Source organism: Chinchilla lanigera, unplaced genomic scaffold (assembly GCF_000276665.1).
Source record: "Chinchilla lanigera isolate Chin_1 unplaced genomic scaffold, ChiLan1.0 scaffold00018, whole genome shotgun sequence".
NCBI lineage: Eukaryota > Metazoa > Chordata > Mammalia > Rodentia > Chinchillidae > Chinchilla > Chinchilla lanigera.
In genome coordinates this window covers 25,200,784-25,219,375 of record NW_004955419.1, presented here as the reverse complement: position 1 = coordinate 25,219,375, position 18,592 = coordinate 25,200,784, and the positions used below count along the sequence as shown (strand labels likewise).

General features: G+C 36.1%; 1 protein-coding gene across 1 annotated transcript in view; it reads left to right on the top strand.

Annotated features, from left to right (window-relative positions):
* Tmeff1 (transmembrane protein with EGF-like and two follistatin-like domains 1) overlaps positions 1 to 18,592 on the top strand; it is a gene marked incomplete at its 5' end in the record, with an annotated part of 94,688 nt that overhangs the window by 64,443 nt on the left and 11,653 nt on the right. The window contains 3 exon segments of the mRNA XM_013513288.1: positions 7,329 to 7,477; positions 9,586 to 9,651; positions 15,728 to 15,851. Of these exon segments, the coding sequence (XP_013368742.1) occupies positions 7,329 to 7,477; positions 9,586 to 9,651; positions 15,728 to 15,851 (339 nt within the window).

Below are 18,592 nucleotides of genomic sequence, written 5' to 3'. Positions count from 1 at the left end.
CTCTTCTGGTTCCATTAATTTTAGGAATGTTTTCTCTAGATCTGTGAGGTATACTAATGGTATTTTAATTGGGATTGCACTGAATCTGTACAACAATTTTGGAAGTATGGCCATTTTCATAATGTTGGTTCTTCCAATCCATGAGCAAGGAATATCCTTTCCATTTTCTGAAATCTTCTTCAGTCTCCTTTTTCAGAGTACTGTAGTTTTCACTGTAAAGATCTTCCACTTCTTTTAGATTGATTCCTAAGTATTTCAGTTTTTTGGATGCTGTTGTTAAAGGTATGCTTTCCTTAATTTCTCTCTCAGTGTGTTTGCTTTTTGTGTATAGGAATGCTATTGATTTTTGAGTGTTGACTTTGTATCCAGCTCTGCTACTGAATTTGTTGATTAATTCTAGGAGTTTTTGGAGTCTTCCGGTAGAGTATCATGTCATCTGTGAATACTGATAATTTTACTTCTTCCTTTCCTATCCTTATTCCTTTTATATCTCTCTCTTATCTAATTGCTCTGGCTAATGTTTCCAGAACTATGTTGAATAGGAGTGGTGACAGTGGACATCCTTGTCTTGTTCCTGATTTTAAAGTCAAACCTTTCATTTTTTGTCCATTTAGTATGATATTGGCTGTTGATTTATCATATACGGCTTTGATCAGATTGAGGTAAAGACCATTAATTCCTATTTTTCTGTAGGGTTTTTATGATGAATGAGCGTTGGACTTTGTCAAAAGCTTTTTCTGTGTCATGTGGTTTTGTTTTTGGCTGTGTTGATATGGTGTGTAACATTGATTGATTTACATATATTGAACCATTCCTCCATCTCTGGGACGAATGCCACATGGTCATGATGTATAATCTTCTGGATGATTTGCTGAATTCTGTTTGCTAATATTTTCTTGAGTGTCTTTAAATCTATGTTCATTAGGGAGATTGGCATGTAGTTCTCTTTCTTGGTTGGGTCTTTCTCTGGTTTTGGTATCAATTCTTGCCTCCAGAAATGAGTTAGGGAGAATTGCTTCCTTTTCAATTTCATTGAAGAATTTGAGAAGAATTGGCATTAAATCTTTTCTGGATTTCTTGTAGAATTCAGCTGTGAATCCATCAGGACCTGGGCTTTTCTTGGTTGGTAGGTTTTTAATCACATTTTCAATTTTAATAATTGATATTGGGTTATTCAGGATTTTTATTTCTTCTTGATTCTACTTTGGTAATACATACTTATCTAGAAATCTCTCCATTTCTTCTGTATTTCCCATCATATGGGAGTAAAGATTTTCAAAGTACATATTGATGATCTTCTGAATTTGTATAGGATCTGTAGTGATTTCACCTTTTTCATTCCTTATTGCATGAATTAGAGTTTTTTCCTTTCCTTTTTTTGATGAGGTTGGCAAGGGGTTTATCAATTTTATTTATTCTTTCAAAGAACCAACTCTTGGATTCATTAATTCTTTGTAGTGTTTTCTTTGTCTCAGTTGTATTAATTTCCGCGCTGACATGTATAATTTCTTCTCTTCTTTGGACTTTGGGCTTGGCTTGTTCTTCTTTTTCTCAAAGTTTGAGGTGCAGCATTAAGCTATTTATTTGTTCTCATTCTGTTTTCCTCATGTGTGAGTTTACTGCTATACATTTCCCTCTGAGGACTGCTTTCAGTGCATCCCACAGATTCCGCTAAGTTATATTTACATTTTCATTTGTTTGTAGATACTGTTTAATTTCATCTTTGACCCATTGGTTGTTCAGGAGGCTGTTATTTAACATTCATGTGTTTATGGAGTTTTTCTGGTTCCTTTTGTCATTAATTTCCAGTTTCATTGCACTGTGGTCATATAGTGTGCATGGGATAATTTCAGTTCCTTTGCATTTAGTTAAGCATGTTCTGTAGGCTTTTATGTGGTCTACTTTAGAGAATGTCCCATGTGCACCTGAGAAGGATGTGTATTCTGATATTGTGGGGTAGAACACTCTGTGAACATCTAGTAAGTCCATTTGTTCACAAGTTTTGTTCAGTTCTGTTATTTTGCTGATTTTTTCTCTAGTTGACCTATCTCTTTGTGTCATTGGGGTGTTAAGGTCCCCTATTATAATAGTGTTAATAGTTATTTAGTTTTTCATGTCTATTAAGGTTTGTGTTGTATAGTTGGGTGCCATACATATTTATGATTGTTCTCTCTTCCTCTTGAAGTTTTCCCCTAACAAGTATGTAGTGACCTTCTTTATCCCTTTTGATCATTCTTCGTTTGAAGTTCACATTGTCTGCAATCAGAATAATTACTCATGCTTTTTTCTGGATTCCTGTTGCATGGAGAATTGTTTTCCAACCTTTTACTTTAAGTCTATGAATTTCCTTTTGAGTTAAATGTGTTTCTTGTATACAGCATATTGTTGGATTTTGTTTCTTGATCCACTCTGCCTGTCTGCTTCTTTTGACTGGTGAATTGAGGCCGTTTACATTAATGGTTATAACTGTTATGTGCTGGCTTGTCTTTGTCATGTTATTTACTTGCTGTCAGTTTCCTACTTTTACTCTCTATTTAAATGCTTTCTCTGCTAGGTGGCTCCTTTCTATTTTTCTTGAAATTGTGATCATTTTTATCTCTTTCTAGAATATCTTTTAATACTCTTTGTAGGGTTGGTTTGGCACTGTTGAAGTTCTTCAGTTGTTCTTTGTTGTGGAAGTGTTTTATTTCTCCATTGAATTTGAAAGATAGTTTTGCAGGATACAACAGTCTGGGTTGAAAACTGCTTTGTTTTAGGACCTGTAATACTTCACTCCAAGCTCTTCTTGATTTGATGGTTTTTGTTGAGAAATCTGCCATCATTCTGATGGGCTTTCCTTTATAGGTGATCTGTTTCTTTTCTCTACCAGCTTTTAATATTCTATCCTTCTGCTGGATTTCTGGGATCTTGACTATTATATGTCTGGGTGTAGTTTTATTCTGGTTATAACTTGTTGGAGTTATATATGCCTCATTACCTGTATGGCAGACTGTTTTTCCATACTTGAGAAATTTTTGCTATTACTTCTGCAAATAGTCTTCTTAGGTCATTTGTGTTGACTCCTGTTTCATTGATTTCTATCAGTCTTACATCGTTTCTCTTTGCATCATCTTGCAACTGTTGGATTGTTATTTCCTGGTTCCTTGTAATTTTTAAGAAATGTTTCCTTCACGATCATTAGCTGCAATGCTGTCTTCAAGATCTGAAATTCTATCTTCGGCTTCATTCAGGTAGTTTTGCCAGCTTTTGATGGAGGTTTTGATTTCCTGGATATGTGTATGAATCTATTGCATGCATTCTAGTCCTTTTCTGTATTGTTCATTTAACATTTCCATTATTTTTCTATACTTGTCTATATTTTTGTATATGTCTCTTTAGATGTGCTGAGCAACTCTTTCATTATTGTTGGAGTTTCATTTTTTACCTGAGAGATTATTTCTGATCTGATTTCTTCTGTGGCCTGATGGAGTTGTTTCTTTACTTCAGTTGTGATCATTTCAGAGATTTCAGGTGTGTGACTTCTGAGTTTTCCTATGTTGGTATCTCCTGGACTTGTTCTGGTTGGGGTGAAGTTCTGTGATTGCATTTTGGTCCTTCGTCTTGTCATTGTGGATGTTGGAGGTAAAGTACTGGGTCTCACCCTGCCTGGGTAGCTCACTGGAAGGTCTCTAGGGCCTCTCGATTTCCTGGTTATCAGGCTTGCCCCATGATGGCAGCAGGAAGTGTCCCACTGGGTCCAAGATCCCCAGGCAGTTGGTGGAATACACAGCTCAGATGAGAGCCCCGATGGCAATGGAGCACTGGCCTTTGGGGCCAGGGTCCCCAAGCACTTGACTGAGGATGCCCGGGCCTGAGGCTGTCCAACAATGTCAGTAGAACATGCGTTGCTGGATTATGGTCCTCAGACAGCTGATGGGGTGTACCTGTCTCTTCAGGACCTTGGGAACAACCCACAATGTTAGCGGATCTTGGAACACCTGTCTGAGTTCCTCAGGCAGATGACTAAGGGCTCCTGGGGCTTCAGGCGTGATCCACAATGTCCGTGGGGCCCGGTGCATTAGTCCGAGTTCCCCTGGCGGCTGGTCATGGTGCTCTGAACTCAGGCATGACTCATAATCACCAGAGAATATGGGGTGTCAGCCCGAGTTCCCTGGGTGGCTGGCAATGGCGACCCAGACTAACGTGCGACCCACAGTAACCACAGGATGTGGGGTGCCAGTCTGAGTTCCCCGGCAGTATGCTAATGGCAGCCTGAATTCAGTTGCAATTCACAATGACCTAGAGCATGGGGCGCCAGTCTGAGTTACCTGGGCAGTTGGTGATGGTGACCCAGACTAACCCGCGACACGCGATAACCACAGGGCTTGGGGCAACAGTCTGAATTCCCTGGTGGCTGGCTAATGACGCTGTGAACTCAGGTGCAACTCACAATGACCACAGAGCATGGGGCGTCAGCCCGAGTTCCCTGGGTGGCTGGCTGTGGTGACCCAGACTAAGGCGCAACCCACAATAACCGCGGGATGTGCTGTGCCGGTCTCTCTCACTGTCCTGTTATTTTCAAGTTTTTATATCACCGTGTCCTAACATGTATCTTACAAGCCTATAGCTGGCTTTTGTAATTTTATCTAATGTGTTATTTAACTGGAGAATTTAAATATAAATATAAAATATAAATATAAAATATAAATATAAATATATAAATATAAATATAAAATACTTAAATATATTTTAAGTACTGATATATTTTGATTTTTTTCTGTTACTTTATTTCTCCTTTCTCTCCTTTACAATTTTATTCTCTATTATTTTCAAAGTTATGGATTTTCCTTTTAGTGGTAACCTTAGCAATTTTAGCATGTATATTCAACTTATCACATTCTGAAGTTCATTAACATCTGTTCTGTTTAAATATTTAAATATTAAATATTTAATATTAAATATTTTATTTTCAGCCCCTCTTGTGTGCTATCATAATAATGTAGTAAATGCATTTGAATTACTGTTTCTAAAAACTGTGACCACAGAGTATTGTTGTTGTCCTGTATAGTCAGTTTTTTGTTGATATAATCCACATATTTATACTTGTTTTCTTGTTTCGTATCTCAGATTTGAAGCACAAACAGATGATTTTTATAATGCCTTTAGAAATTCCTTTTAAACAATTAGTAGATGAGAAATTCTTATTTTGATTTCTTTCAAATTTTATTTTTCTTTCATTCATGAAAAATATTTTCTCTTTATATATAATTCTGTTTTATCTAGTGCACTGCAGTTACTGTGTCACTATTTTGGCTGTAAATAATTTAGCTTCAGTATTTTTTTTTAATTTGTTGTCTTTTTTATTTTTGTTTTTGTTTTTCTTCTGGTACCAGGAATTGAACTCACGACCTTGCGCTTGCCAGGCAGGCGCTTTTGCCACTGAGCTAAATCCCCAGCCCCGTCTTTTTTATTTTTGGTTTTTTGAAGGTGAGTTATCTTTTTGGTCCCTTTTGAAATACTCCCTTTTTTTTGGCTGTAAAATTCACAGTGATATTTCAAAGTGGATTCATTTGTGATAATTGTTTGGATTTGTTGTACTTTTATAAGTTTATATTAGTCTTTTTTCTTGAAAATTTGAGGAGAAATTGCTGAGAATATTGCCCTGCTTCATTCTTTTAACTCTTATACAACTTTGATTCTTACAAACTCTTTTGATTGTTTTCTATACCTCTTCATATTTTTCTCATATGTTTTCTTTGATTACTGTGGCTTGAACAGAAATTTCCCTTACAGTTTACTAATTCTCTTTTAGTTTATTTATTTATTTATTTTTTTTTTTATTTTTTTGGTTTTTTCTCTGGTACCGGGAACCGAACTCATGACCTTGCGCTTGCCAGGCAGGCACTTTTGCCGGTGAGCTAAATCCCCAGCCCCCTAGTTTATTTATTTTGCTTTTAAATCTATCTATTGCATTTTTTGTCGCTTCTAGTAATATATTGCTTATTTTACTTGGTGGTGTTTTATTTCCTTGTTTGTTGTAGATATATGATTGAATGAGTGTGTAGGGTGTGTGTGTTGTGTGTGCAAGCACATGTGCGTACACGTGTGCTGCTTGTTTTTCTCAGAACTATATCTTGGAGAATCCATGAAATCTGGGGTGAAGTTGAGGTTTTTCAGGGAAGATTGTATTTGGTTCTGTTGTATGCCTATGGCTCCTTTCAGCCCTTGACCTCTTAAGATAAATTCTGGGCTTGAGGATTTTCAGAACAACTAAGTAGAATTCTAAATTATTGCCTCTGTGAAGGTTCAGGGTAGGGTCCCCCAGCCCCTTTTAATAGTTACTTTGGAACATGGCAACTCAACCTTCATTCAGAGGGTTGTGACTTCTTGAAGTTGCAGCTATTTTAGGGTTTCTAGACCCCTCTGCATAGGTGGGTCAGTATTATTTGTCTCCTGTCCCCAGAGGCCTACAAAACCAAAAAGTTGATAATTGAATTTACCCAGCTTGACAAATGCCTTCAAGGTGAAAAACAGCTTTAGAATTCAATCAACCTTTCTCAGTTTATGTCTTCATTTGACTTTTGTCCTGAACATTTTTGGCTTTTTATTACCAGCTTATGTATGCATTTAAGAAGATGATATATCCAGTGCTAATGAAGGTTCACAGTCTAACATGTGCTGAAAATAGGAGAATCTCTTTGTTTTCATTTTTCTGTTCCCAAGACTCTGTCCTTGAGAGGAACACTCATCCTTGTCCATCCCTGCCTTCTCCGTGGTGTAGTACCTGGAATTCAGTGGACTTAGTTACACAGATAGATGTACAGCTACAAAGTGCATAAATAGGCCTTGCATTTTACATATTTTGTGTCTGTTATATTTTTAAGCTTGTCATTTATTTGGCGAGGTGGTATGTAATTATTGCCTCTGTTTTTCAGATTGATAAATAAGACTTGAGGAAGGACCTGGACACAAATCTGGTGATTAGTAGGGCTAGGATTTAGATTCACGACTTCTGATTGGTAACACAAATCTGTGTTTGTTCCTCTGTGCCACTTTGTCTCTTAATTAATGTTGTTGACATTGGACATCTCCTGGTTATTTGATCTAAATATGAAAATTCTTGAGAAACTACTGGGTTAATATCTAAATGAAATTCTTTTCAGATCCTCACCTGAAAAATATTTTTAGTTGAGTGCTCAGTGTGTTTAAGCTTTCATCAGTGACATAAAGCAGTATATTTACTTCTGTTCCAGAAAGCAGAGCAATAGACATGAATTTCTGTTTTACCATTGCAGCATTGTGTGATACTTTGGTTGTCAAATAAAGGTGATTGTTGTCTTTTCTAACAGGTGTGTATGTAATATAGACTGCAGCGGATACAGCTTTAATCCTGTGTGTGCTTCTGATGGGAGCTCCTATAACAACCCCTGTTTTGTTCGAGAGGCATCTTGTTTAAAGCAGGAACAAATTGATATAAGGCACCTTGGTCACTGCACAGGTAAAATACATCCTGCTCACCTGGAGACCTATCTTTAATATTATCTTTAATCTTACTTTGCAGAGTTTTAAACTTTTAAAATGAAGAATCTTTGAAATCTTATTTTCTTTTATTATTACATGTTTGAGAATGTTAGAATTTCTTATGATTTATATATTTATTTCATTTATTTTCATCTTAAGATAGAAACCTTGCTTCTTGGTTATTATTAAGGTGATCAACATGCAATTTTAGGTGCATTTATAGTTCTAGGGTATAACAAATTTGATTATAGCTAAGAGTTCAGTTTATTTTAACATCAGCAAAAAACATGTTGCCATATGTTTCTCAGCCATTTTGTAGAGATAGTTTATTTTGTTTTCATGTTATTTCCTTGTAATTTTTAACCCATAAATGTTAAGTATAGTTACAGAGTTGGTGTGAAGTCACATAATATAAAGTAAAATTATTACTTTCAGTTTAAAATTCTGTTTGCCTTTCTTGCTACTTGTTATAGGAACCATGATACCATATAGGAATGAGTTTTTGTCTCCCACCCCTAGAGAAATGTCTATAGTCACTGAAGCCAGAGGTTCTTAATCCTCTTTCTTCAGTAGTGCCAACATGGACTGGGATAGTAGATAATTTCCTTGGTAACACGTGTAGACCAGGCACTTTTTTGGGGGTATAGGGTCTTGCTGTGTAGCTCATACTGGCCTTGAATTCACTGTGTGGCCCAGGCTATCCTTGAATTTTTGGCATTCCTCCTCCATTAGCCTCCCAAGTGCTAGGATTAGACATGCACCATCACTTCCAGCCAGGCACATTCTTATGGAGTAGGATTGTACATCTTTTTTGCTTACTAACTCTACTTCCCTCCTACCATATCTGTCCTCCTTTTTGGACTTACTAAAGGGGAAGAAGTCGTAAGGCCAAGTTTGGTACTTTGTCTTGGTAAGAAATCATTTGTGACACACTGCCCAACTGATTGCAGCACCTCTGGTCTGAGCTACCTGAGAATGTCCTAGAAATTTATCCAAGAACTTCCAGGTTGGGTTGGTATGGGCATAATAGAGGAAGTTATTTCATGACACAGATCCTCTATAGGTGGATATTTTTCTTAGGTTAGCGTTTTAGGTGGAAAGAATAGCTTAGAGAAAGAGTGTCTTCTCTGAAGAATTAGTACATGTTTGAGGTAGTACTCCCTGTAGTGTCAAGTTCAGAATAGTTGGCTATGCCTGAGAATTGTAGATTTATGTAGATTTATACGGTTTTATAGTGGTTGGGCCTAAAGTTTTTCTTTTTTTTTTCCCGGTAGTGGGAATCAAACTCACGACCCTGCACTTGCTGGGCAGGCGATGTGTGGCTGAGCTAAATCCCTAGCCTGGGCCTAAAGTTTTATTTTGATTCTCCTAATAGTTTTCTATTGATAGCTAACTAAACCTTTATACTACCTACCACACTGTGATTGGGAGGCTGAAGCATGTGTCTCCTGGCAGGTATTTACAGTTTTACAATTCTTCTAGTGCACAGGCAATTCACAAATCAGGGGTTTTTTTTTTTTTTTTTTTTTTTTTTTTTTGTTTTTTTTTTTTTTTTTTTACAGTACGTTTTTATTTTTTTTTTACAGTACATTTTGTTTGATAACAGCTGAGATTCCATATTAATCAGGTGTTTCCAGGAAAACACAGGTAGATGATAAATCTTGAGGTCCTTGTTCCTAGGAGAGAAAGTTACCATTTCTCAGTGTGTTATTTTAGTTTGTACAGGACTTTTAAAGTAGGTGACATCTGAGTTGAAGTCCAAATGAAACCAGTCTCTTCATCATACAAAGGATAAATATACCTGGGATACCTTGAGCCCTAGAGAGAAATGAGACAGTTGATGAAAACAGTGGTAGAAACCACTCCACAGTGTGGTATATGTCAAAACATTTCATATATGATAAATATATATCATATTATCTATCTGGGGAGAGAGAAAAAGGAAGGGAGAATATGGTAGCAAATATGAGAACAGGATACATGGATGGAGACTTAAGAAGGACCTGGAACTTTTGAAATAATGGGAAGTTTCATGATGCAGTTTCAACATATCTTTCTTAGTTTAAAAACTTTTTTCTCTTACAGACACAGATGATACTAGTTTGTTGGGAAAGAAAGATGATGGACTACAATATCTACCAGATGTGAAAGGTACTGAGTCATGATTTTCTAAATTCTGACCAACTACTGAAATATGGTTATTCACTGTCCTAAGTAGTTCCATTTCCATCATCACAACTCCTAGCTTTCTCTCTATAGTAATAATCCATTATACAGTTGATTGTTAGTATTAAGTGACAGCTCTGATATACATGTTAACTTAAAATTATTGAAATAATTATAGATTTACATGCAGTTGTAAATTATATAAGAATATATTAGATTTCCTGTCACTAAGACACAATACCTAATACAGTTTAAAGAAGGAGAGGTTTAACTTGTCTCACAGCTTCAGGGGATTCAGTCCATGATCAGCCGGCTCCAAAAATATCATGGTGGGAGGGTGTGGTGGAGCAAAGCTGCTCCATTCATGGTTGCCAGGAAGCAGAGCAGAGGAATAGCACCAGAGAGAGTAAGGGGGAGGGATTAGTTTTTTTTGTTTTTTGGTTTTTTTTTTCTGGTACCAGGAGAACTCACGACCTTGCACTTGCCAGGCAGGCGCTGTGCCTCTGAGCTAAATCCCCAGCTCCAAGGGATTAGATATAATACCTAAGGCTGTACCTCCACGACTACTCAGAAGTGTGCTGTATTTATCTCCTTGACTTCTAAGCCAATCAAGTTGACACAATCAAGTTTAACCATCACATGGAACATTCCTTATGAATATTTTTGCAAAACTCTCTTTACTTTTCTAGAATCTGCTATTAACACTTTCCTGCTATGCCTAGGTCTTTGAATCTTTTTCCCTCTGCCTGGAAGTCTTTACTTCTTTGTCTTACTAATTATTTTTAGTCTCAATCTGAAAACCATTTCCTTTTGAGAAGTGTTTTTTCTTAAATCTGAATTAGGTGCCTCTTTTATATTCTCTCTTATCTGGCTCTTAATCAACTCTGTTGTAATGTCTTTTTTACTCATCTGTATCTCTCCCATAGGCTATAAATTCTATGAGGACAGAAAATAGTATCTGTCATTTTCAATTTATATCCCTAACCCTAGCAGAATGTTTGGTATTAAGTAGTTGCCCCATACTTGTTGAAAGGGTAGATGTAGGTCAAAGAAGCTGTAAGATCTGTTTGCACAAAGTCTTAGTCCAGTAGAGGTTAGAGCAGAAATTGGATTCCTTGTCCTCACATCCGTTGCTCTTTTATGATTTGGGTTTACATGCGTTTGTTTGATCCTTACCACTGCTTCGTAAGAAAACTAAATCAGTGGAACACTGAAACTCAGTGAATATTAGATCTAGGTGACTGAAGCAAGTCTAGATCTTTTGATACCCCTGTCAGAACTTGTATATAATTGACCTATCACAAATACATCTTTTATTCATTTGTTTGGTTATTCTAATGGACATTAAAAAATGTATGATCTACCTCATATGACTAATTCCTAAAAAAAGAAGCGTATCTTGGGAATGGTAATAGTACTTATCTTATAGAGCTTTATAAAAATTAAATGAGACAACACATGCCAAGTGCTTAGAATATTGTCTGACATAAGTGGTCAATAAATGTTAACTTAATGTCATCAACTGTGTTATAACCCATGGCCCCTGAAATACAAGTGTCTGTGCTAATACAAAGTGTTATATTTAAAATAGGAAATCTCCTGTATTCTGATAAAGGGGACATAGTAGATCATTCCCAGTTTCATTCTCTATACTGAGAGTACATTACTAGAACAGAAAGGACATCTTTCAGTATTGAGAAGCTCATACTTGAGACAATTTGGAGAATTATGTGTTCTTGTATGTTGATTAAAATCACATTATAATATGACTGCATGTTGATAAATTAGTGCCTATTGTGAGATGCTAAAAATTATTTACATGGAAGAATTGTTCTATACTTTTAATGAAGTTATCATAATTGATAGATAAACTTTGCTATGTACCTAACGTATAGTGTCTATCAGAAACTACATATGGGGGCCGGGGACTTAGCTCAGCGGCACAGTGCCTGCCTGGCAAGCGCAAGGTTGTGGGTTTGATTCCCGGTACTGGAAAAAAACAAACAAAAGACAAAAAAAAGAAACTACATATAGACAGAAAGATATTTAGTACTTAATATGCATCTGTAGAGTTTATCCCACAGTAATAAATACTTACAACTTCTAACAAAATGTAAATTGATTATTGTCATAAAATGTAGTGTAGTTAAAGTGTGGAATGGACATTGAGAAAAGATGAGATTACTCTTTGGTGGGAAACAATGAGAATTGAGAAATGTCATGGAAGAGGTGAAATTTGAGTGAACTTCCTGAATAGAATGTATTTGAAAACAGCCAGGCTGCAAAGTTAATTACTTGTGTGAATGATGCATGGCAGGAACGTGGTGCTTATTGTTTGTGTTGGAATAGAGTTAGGTAGACTCAAAAGGAACAGATACCAGCTCTGCTGTGAGGCATGGAGTTCAAAGTGACTAAGCCCTTAGCTTAGATGACGCAGTGATAGAGTCTTTTAATAGAATAAAGGGTGCTGGGAGGGGAAAGGTGTTTGGGGTAAGGTGAAGGAAGAGTTGATAAGAGGTGATTGATTACATTTTGGAGTTTGAAGTATTTTTGGAATTCATTTGTTCAGCATAGACTTGAGAGGCATACCTTGGCTCTGAAGATGATAATGGAAACCATTTTCACTTCTTTCCTGAGGTTTATCTCATCCTGGTACTTATCCCATCTTTGGCCTCATTCTTGAGCCTCATTGGTCTAAATGGTCCTGCTGGTCAAGGATACCAGAGATAGTGAAATGTCAATATGATGACTTATTTGAATATTTCAGTCTCACTCTTTTGACTACGCTTTTAAAACTGATGAGACTGTGATCCAGGTGCTAGACTTACTGAAGGAATCTGAGGGTGTGTGTCATGAAGCGTGATGGAGCAGTCAGTGGGGTGGTTAGAGGGCTTCTGAGGGGAAGTTTGTTGGTGAATGAGGGCAGAAAGGAAGTGACCACAGTAAGCATGTTAGAAGGTGGCACGGGGATGGAATGAGGATGAGGGAAGTAATGTGGTCTTGGGTACATCAGGTGGTGGACGGAGTCTTTTCTAAGGGAATAATTGAGAAGGTAAATGAGCTTATTCACATGAAAACAGTTGTTTCACTGGTAGAGTAGGGCAAGGGAGAGTCAGGATGGAGAACAGTACACTTAGAAATAAGTGTGGGTCGTGTTAGGAAGTAGGTAGAATGGATTTTTGGTAGAGCATTCCTTTATTTTATTTTATTTTGCTACTGGAAAATAGTGTTTTTTATTTGAATCATAGCAAGAATTTCTCATAAGTGCTGATTGTTTGAAGAATGTCTTCTGCTTTGATTACAAGTATTTATAAATGAAACATCTGTTAAGTTTCAACCTTTGTTGTGAAGCACAGGATAGGACTGCAGTAAAGTTCACTAGGAGGAGATTCAAGGTGGAAACCTTTATTTGAATAATAGTAATTTTATCAATGAAAAACAATGAAGTTATAGCTCTTAAATAATTTTCTGCCAGTAAAGGATTTTAAGATTGAAGACTTTATTTTCTTCTGTGGTGCTAAGATCTTAAGTGAGGGCCTCATGCATGCTAGGCAATTGCCCATAAAACTGAAGATTTTTATATTATAACACAGCAACAAGTGAAAATTAAAATTCATTTATTTACCATTTGTTGAACATGGAATAATACTTGGTAATATTTGGTAAGTACTTATTGTTTGTCAACCATTCTTTTCAATTCTGTACAAATTTAATATACTAATACACTAAATGTGTTACCTCACTTCATCCACAAAACAGTGCTGTAGAAAGTGGAGGTTGTTATCTTTGTTTCTCAGATGAGGAAACAGAGGGCCATGAATGATTAACTGCCTTTAGTTTATACAGCTAAGGAGTACTGTAACTGGGATTCAAACCCAGGCAGTCTGACCAAGAGCTGTCCCTGTCCTCTTGCATTATACCTGGTGTTTTGGGTGTTTATAACACAAACACATAATTTAGGTTCTCAGGAAGTTGTCAGTCTCATGGTAGAGACCAATTTAAAAACTCAGATAGCTATACCGCTGTGTGATGGCATGTTATGGTAGAGTGTTCAGGGTTATAGCAGCCCATTAGAGGGCTTGGTTTTTTGTGTGAAGTTTTCTTTCTTCTGTCTTTTCTTTTTTCTTTTCTTTTCTTTTCTTTTTCTTTTCTTTTTGTTTCTTTTCTTTCTTTCTTTCTATAGATGTATTATGGGTATAAAATACCAGATTTTGGAGATTTATTAAAAAAAAGAATGTGAAATATCTCAATTTTTATATTGCTACTTTGGTGAAGTAATATTTATTGGCTATGTACCTTTTTTGGCTGCTAGAAAATATAAAATGACATATATGTCTCCTATCTTTATATCTGTTGGACAGTGCTGATCTCATTCAGTTTAGTGAGAGGAAGTGATTTGACCAAAGTCACGTATAGTAGCAAATACATTCTTTAAATTGAGAATTTATATCTTGGATTTCCCAACTTGGATTGTAGTTCATTTTCTTTCTTGGTGTACATTAAATTAATACAATGTAAATATATAAATTTTGAGGCAAAATGGCATCACTTTGGTCTTGTTAGCCATGACGTGATCTCTGTGCTTTATTTTATTATTGAGTTTAATACTCATTAATTTTTTTGTTTATCTATAAAATTTGATTTCCATAAAATCTGTATCATGAATTCTCAATTTTTTTCACACTTGGCAACTATATTCTCATGTCTCTGTTGATTTTTTTCCCTTGCCACAAATGTACCTATACATAAAGCCTCCTATTTGATTCCCTTTTAATTTGTTTATATTTAGCAGTCTCCAGATTTTGCTGACACCTTTATTGATATTTTGGGCAGATAAGGCTTTTGCTGTTATGTGATTTGTCATATAGACAGAAGGTTATTTTAGCAGTATTGTACATACATTAGATATTCAGTAATCCTTTCAAAACAGTGTGAAATATAGACCTATGATCCTGATTTGCAGTCAGGTTTGAGGGTAGAATGGCCAGTTGCACAGCTGACACACATAGTTATCTGTAAGTTTGAACTGTAAGATAGAAGCATCAGGAAACCTGGGGACTTTTCTGTTTTTCTGTAAACAGACCCTTGGAGAATTCTGGGTCCTTGGAGTACAGCATTAGTTATTGGTGTATATGTGAAAAAAAGAGGTGCAAAAATCCATTTCTAAATTTGTGTATATGTATGTGTTGGGGGATGACTATTAGCTGAGTTTGAGTGCTGGGCCTCCATCTCTGTCTTTTCTGCCCCATTCTTTCTCCTTCCTGATTCTGTCCCTTTTCCAACAGTGGTAGTACTCACCACACTTCCCATTTTTTTCACTTCGGCTAAATTTGGTCCAAATCATTATACCCATATCTTAACAGATGGTCAACAAACATGTTTATGGTGGTTCTCTTTGGATAGAGGGCTCTCAGATGATTTTAAATTTCATTATTTGTTTTCTTATGTTTGAATTTTTTTAAAACAAGGAACACCTGAGAAAAACTATATTAAAAAAAGCAAACCTATTTTCATTGGAAAAAAATCAATACACTTGATTGTTTTCACTTTAAGAATAAGCCTTTACCCTAAACTTTTAAAACCCTGTAACTCGCTCTCTGTTGTTTCAGTGCGTTTTGGCCTCAGTTTCATAGGCCCTAGATATGAGTAAGTTCACTCTGCTAAAACCAGCGCTGTATACAATATATCTTTGTCACAGAGACAATTTTTTTCTAGAGCTAGCATTTTTTTTTTTTTTTTTTTTTTTTTTTATGAAAGGTAATTTTGGTAATTTTCTTTGGCACATTGTTTTTATAAAACAGTGGCTCATAGTGGTCACATCCTGCAAATAGTTTTAAATGCTTTGAATCCAAATAGTCTCCTGGTGTGTTTATGGCATAATAGGAATTTGGAGGGAACCTTGGCTCTTATCCATCCCCCATTTGATAAGTCTCCTTTCCAAATTGCTCTGCAGGTGGTTGACAAGGGGTCAGTTTATTCACTGTTTCAGAACTTTGGAAAGCCTGTGATATTTTTTAGTTTGTTTTTTACTATTCAGTGACCTGGTTTATGTTCTTTTAAGATGCTAGTGATCAAAGAGAAGATGTTTATATTGGAAACCACATGCCTTGCCCTGAAAACCTCAATGGTTTCTGCATCCATGGGAAATGTGAATTCATCTATTCTACTCAGAAGGCTTCTTGTAGGTAAGTCAGTGCCTCCAGATCAGTGGTGAGAATTTTTTTCCATCAGTGGTCACTGTTTTATAGAAGGCAGTGAAATGTGGGCTAAGGTTACCAAAAAGTAGTATTTATCTGTAACAGGCAAGTGAAAAATTAATCAAGATCATCATTTAAAAAAACTCTTCCTCTAAACCTGGTAAGAAGTATGCAAAAACATGTTTTATTAGGGTTTTGAGATTATGGGCTTAACATTTTAATGATAATGTTACATATTTTTAATATAAAATAGTATACCATATTCCAACACTATTTTGGTGTTTTAGGCAGTCTGTGAAAGGTGATTAAGGGACTGAAAAATATATTAAGAATAAAAAATATGTAACTCAAAATATATACTAAAATAGATTTCTAAAAATAAGGGAGTGAGGATAAAGAACCAGGTGTGAGTTAAGAGTTGGAAAGGGTGTAAATCCTCAACTCCCAGATTCCGGAGACGTTACATAACTTCTCCAAGGTCAACAGGAAATGTATTTGAGCTGGGAAAGAAATTGGTCTCACATTTCCTGATACTTAGCCTAATGTTCTTACTGCTTTTTGCTATTCTTTCTTCTTGCTGCTAGTGCCAGGAGTTCATCCTGTATTGCAGTTGGTCTGGTTAGCCAGGTTATGTTTCCATAGACAAGGGAAGATTCTGTCATTCTTTTGGCTTCTGCTTTTGGGAGCTAAGGCAGAATCCTTTTTCCTCTCAGTCAAAACATGGAAGCATGGAGAAACATTATACTTTCCTTTTGTTTCTATCAACCCAGAAAATGGTCAAAAGAAAAAGGAAACTGTTGGACATCAGCCTTTGGTTTTCTACTCTTGATTTTTATTTCCCCCTTTACTCTTGCTTAAAAACAGGTCTGCATGGTAGCACATTCCTATAAGGCCAGCACTGAGGCTGAGGCAGGAGAATTGCAAGCTCACTTCCAGCCCTGGCAATTTAGTGGTTTAGCAAGACTGTTGCAAAATAAAAAGTATAAAATGGATTGGGATATAGTTCAGTGTGCAGGCCCTGGATTCAATGCCCAGTGGTGCAAACAAAACAAAACCCCAAACAAAATATTATAAACATGATTGAATAGATTTTTGTTAATTAAGCCTTTGGCTTTTTCTTGATGAAAAGCTCTCATCTTTGAAGGAGCTAGTCTACTCCTACCATTTTTGCCTGAAGATTTAAAAAATATACCTGTATAAGACAGCAGACCAGGTTTGAAAACAAGTCTTACAGTGAATTCCTCTTGTTTGTCTTACTGTGGCATAGATATCTTGATAGAAGCTCAGATTCTGTTGGCCTCAGGATGGGGCATTTTTCAAGATACCCACATGAAGGATGAGAGAGAATGATGTTCTGATAACGATGATACCAGGCCACTGTATGCTATTTTACTAACTGACAATAAGAAGATTGAACAGCATTGTGGTTAAAGGCTTTGGGATCACATTCACTGAGTTGGCCTATTATTGGCTATATGTCCTTTGAAAGATACTTAAATTGTCTTCCTTTGGAAGATCATTAACTTGTCTACATTGTCTTAAATTGCCACATTTTCCTCATTTCTAAAATTGTAATGGTAATAGCAATTATCTCATAGTGTAGTTTAAATGAGATTGTACATATAAAGTGCTTAGTGATCAGTATCTGGTATTTAATAAATAACAATTGGCATTATTAGACTGTAAGCCCATTACATCAGTGCTTCTTTGTTTTGCTAATCACTGTCTTCTTAACCACTTAAGTTTACCCCAAGTTCACTCTGGCAGCATATTTGTTTACCTGCTGACTAGTCAGAGCATCTCAGGCAGGTGTCATTTCAACTAGTTGATTCTTGTATTGAATAAATTTGATAAAATCATCATTTTTATATTTACTGTTAGTATATTATCTTATAAAATTAACAAAAAATACAAGTTTTGGTCATCCTGTATTTAAATAATTAGACTGCTGAGTGGTTAATAGGACCTAGCCCAATACTTAGCAGTTATTTTTTGGAATGGCATACAGTGATTATGAACTGCCTTAGACAGACCAGAAGATTTTCTTAAATACTAAAGAATCTCTATCTCTCTTTTTTTTAACCTGCTTATAACTCTTAAAAAGCAGCTAGTCCCTTTCTTTTTCTGAGTATTTATAGAATCAGTAAGAGTCAGGCTGAACTATAACATGCCTGCTGTAAACAACCAGTGATGAACAACCTTCAAGTGCAGTCCTATTATTTTATTAAAATCTTCTAGCATTATCCCACCATTGTTTTGTTTATTTATTGCAAACTTTACCAAATTCTACCTGGCACTGGTCGATAAATATGACAAGGATCCAGAGAGCTCACCTTTCAAAAACATAGCTCGGTGGAAGAGACTGACAAATGACAAATAAAATTCATGAAAAATGTTACCATACATAGGTATATGTGAGATGATTTGGGACTTCAGAATAGATACGTCAACCTGAAAGGGAATGGGGAATGTTGTTGGAGGAGGGGTCACATCTAAGAGGAATATTTTTGCTATCCCACAAATGTGGCCTTTGTTTGGAAAGGCAGTGAGAACCAATTACAGTACTTTACGTAGCAGTAACATGATCAGATCTGAATAGCAGTCAGATGGAATTGTGGAAAATGCATTAGAAAACTGAGAGTTAGACTTAATAAAAGGTGAGAGCGTGAATTAAATAATAGAGTTGTCCTGGGCCTGAGATAAGTAGGTGGGTTATAGAAATACAATAA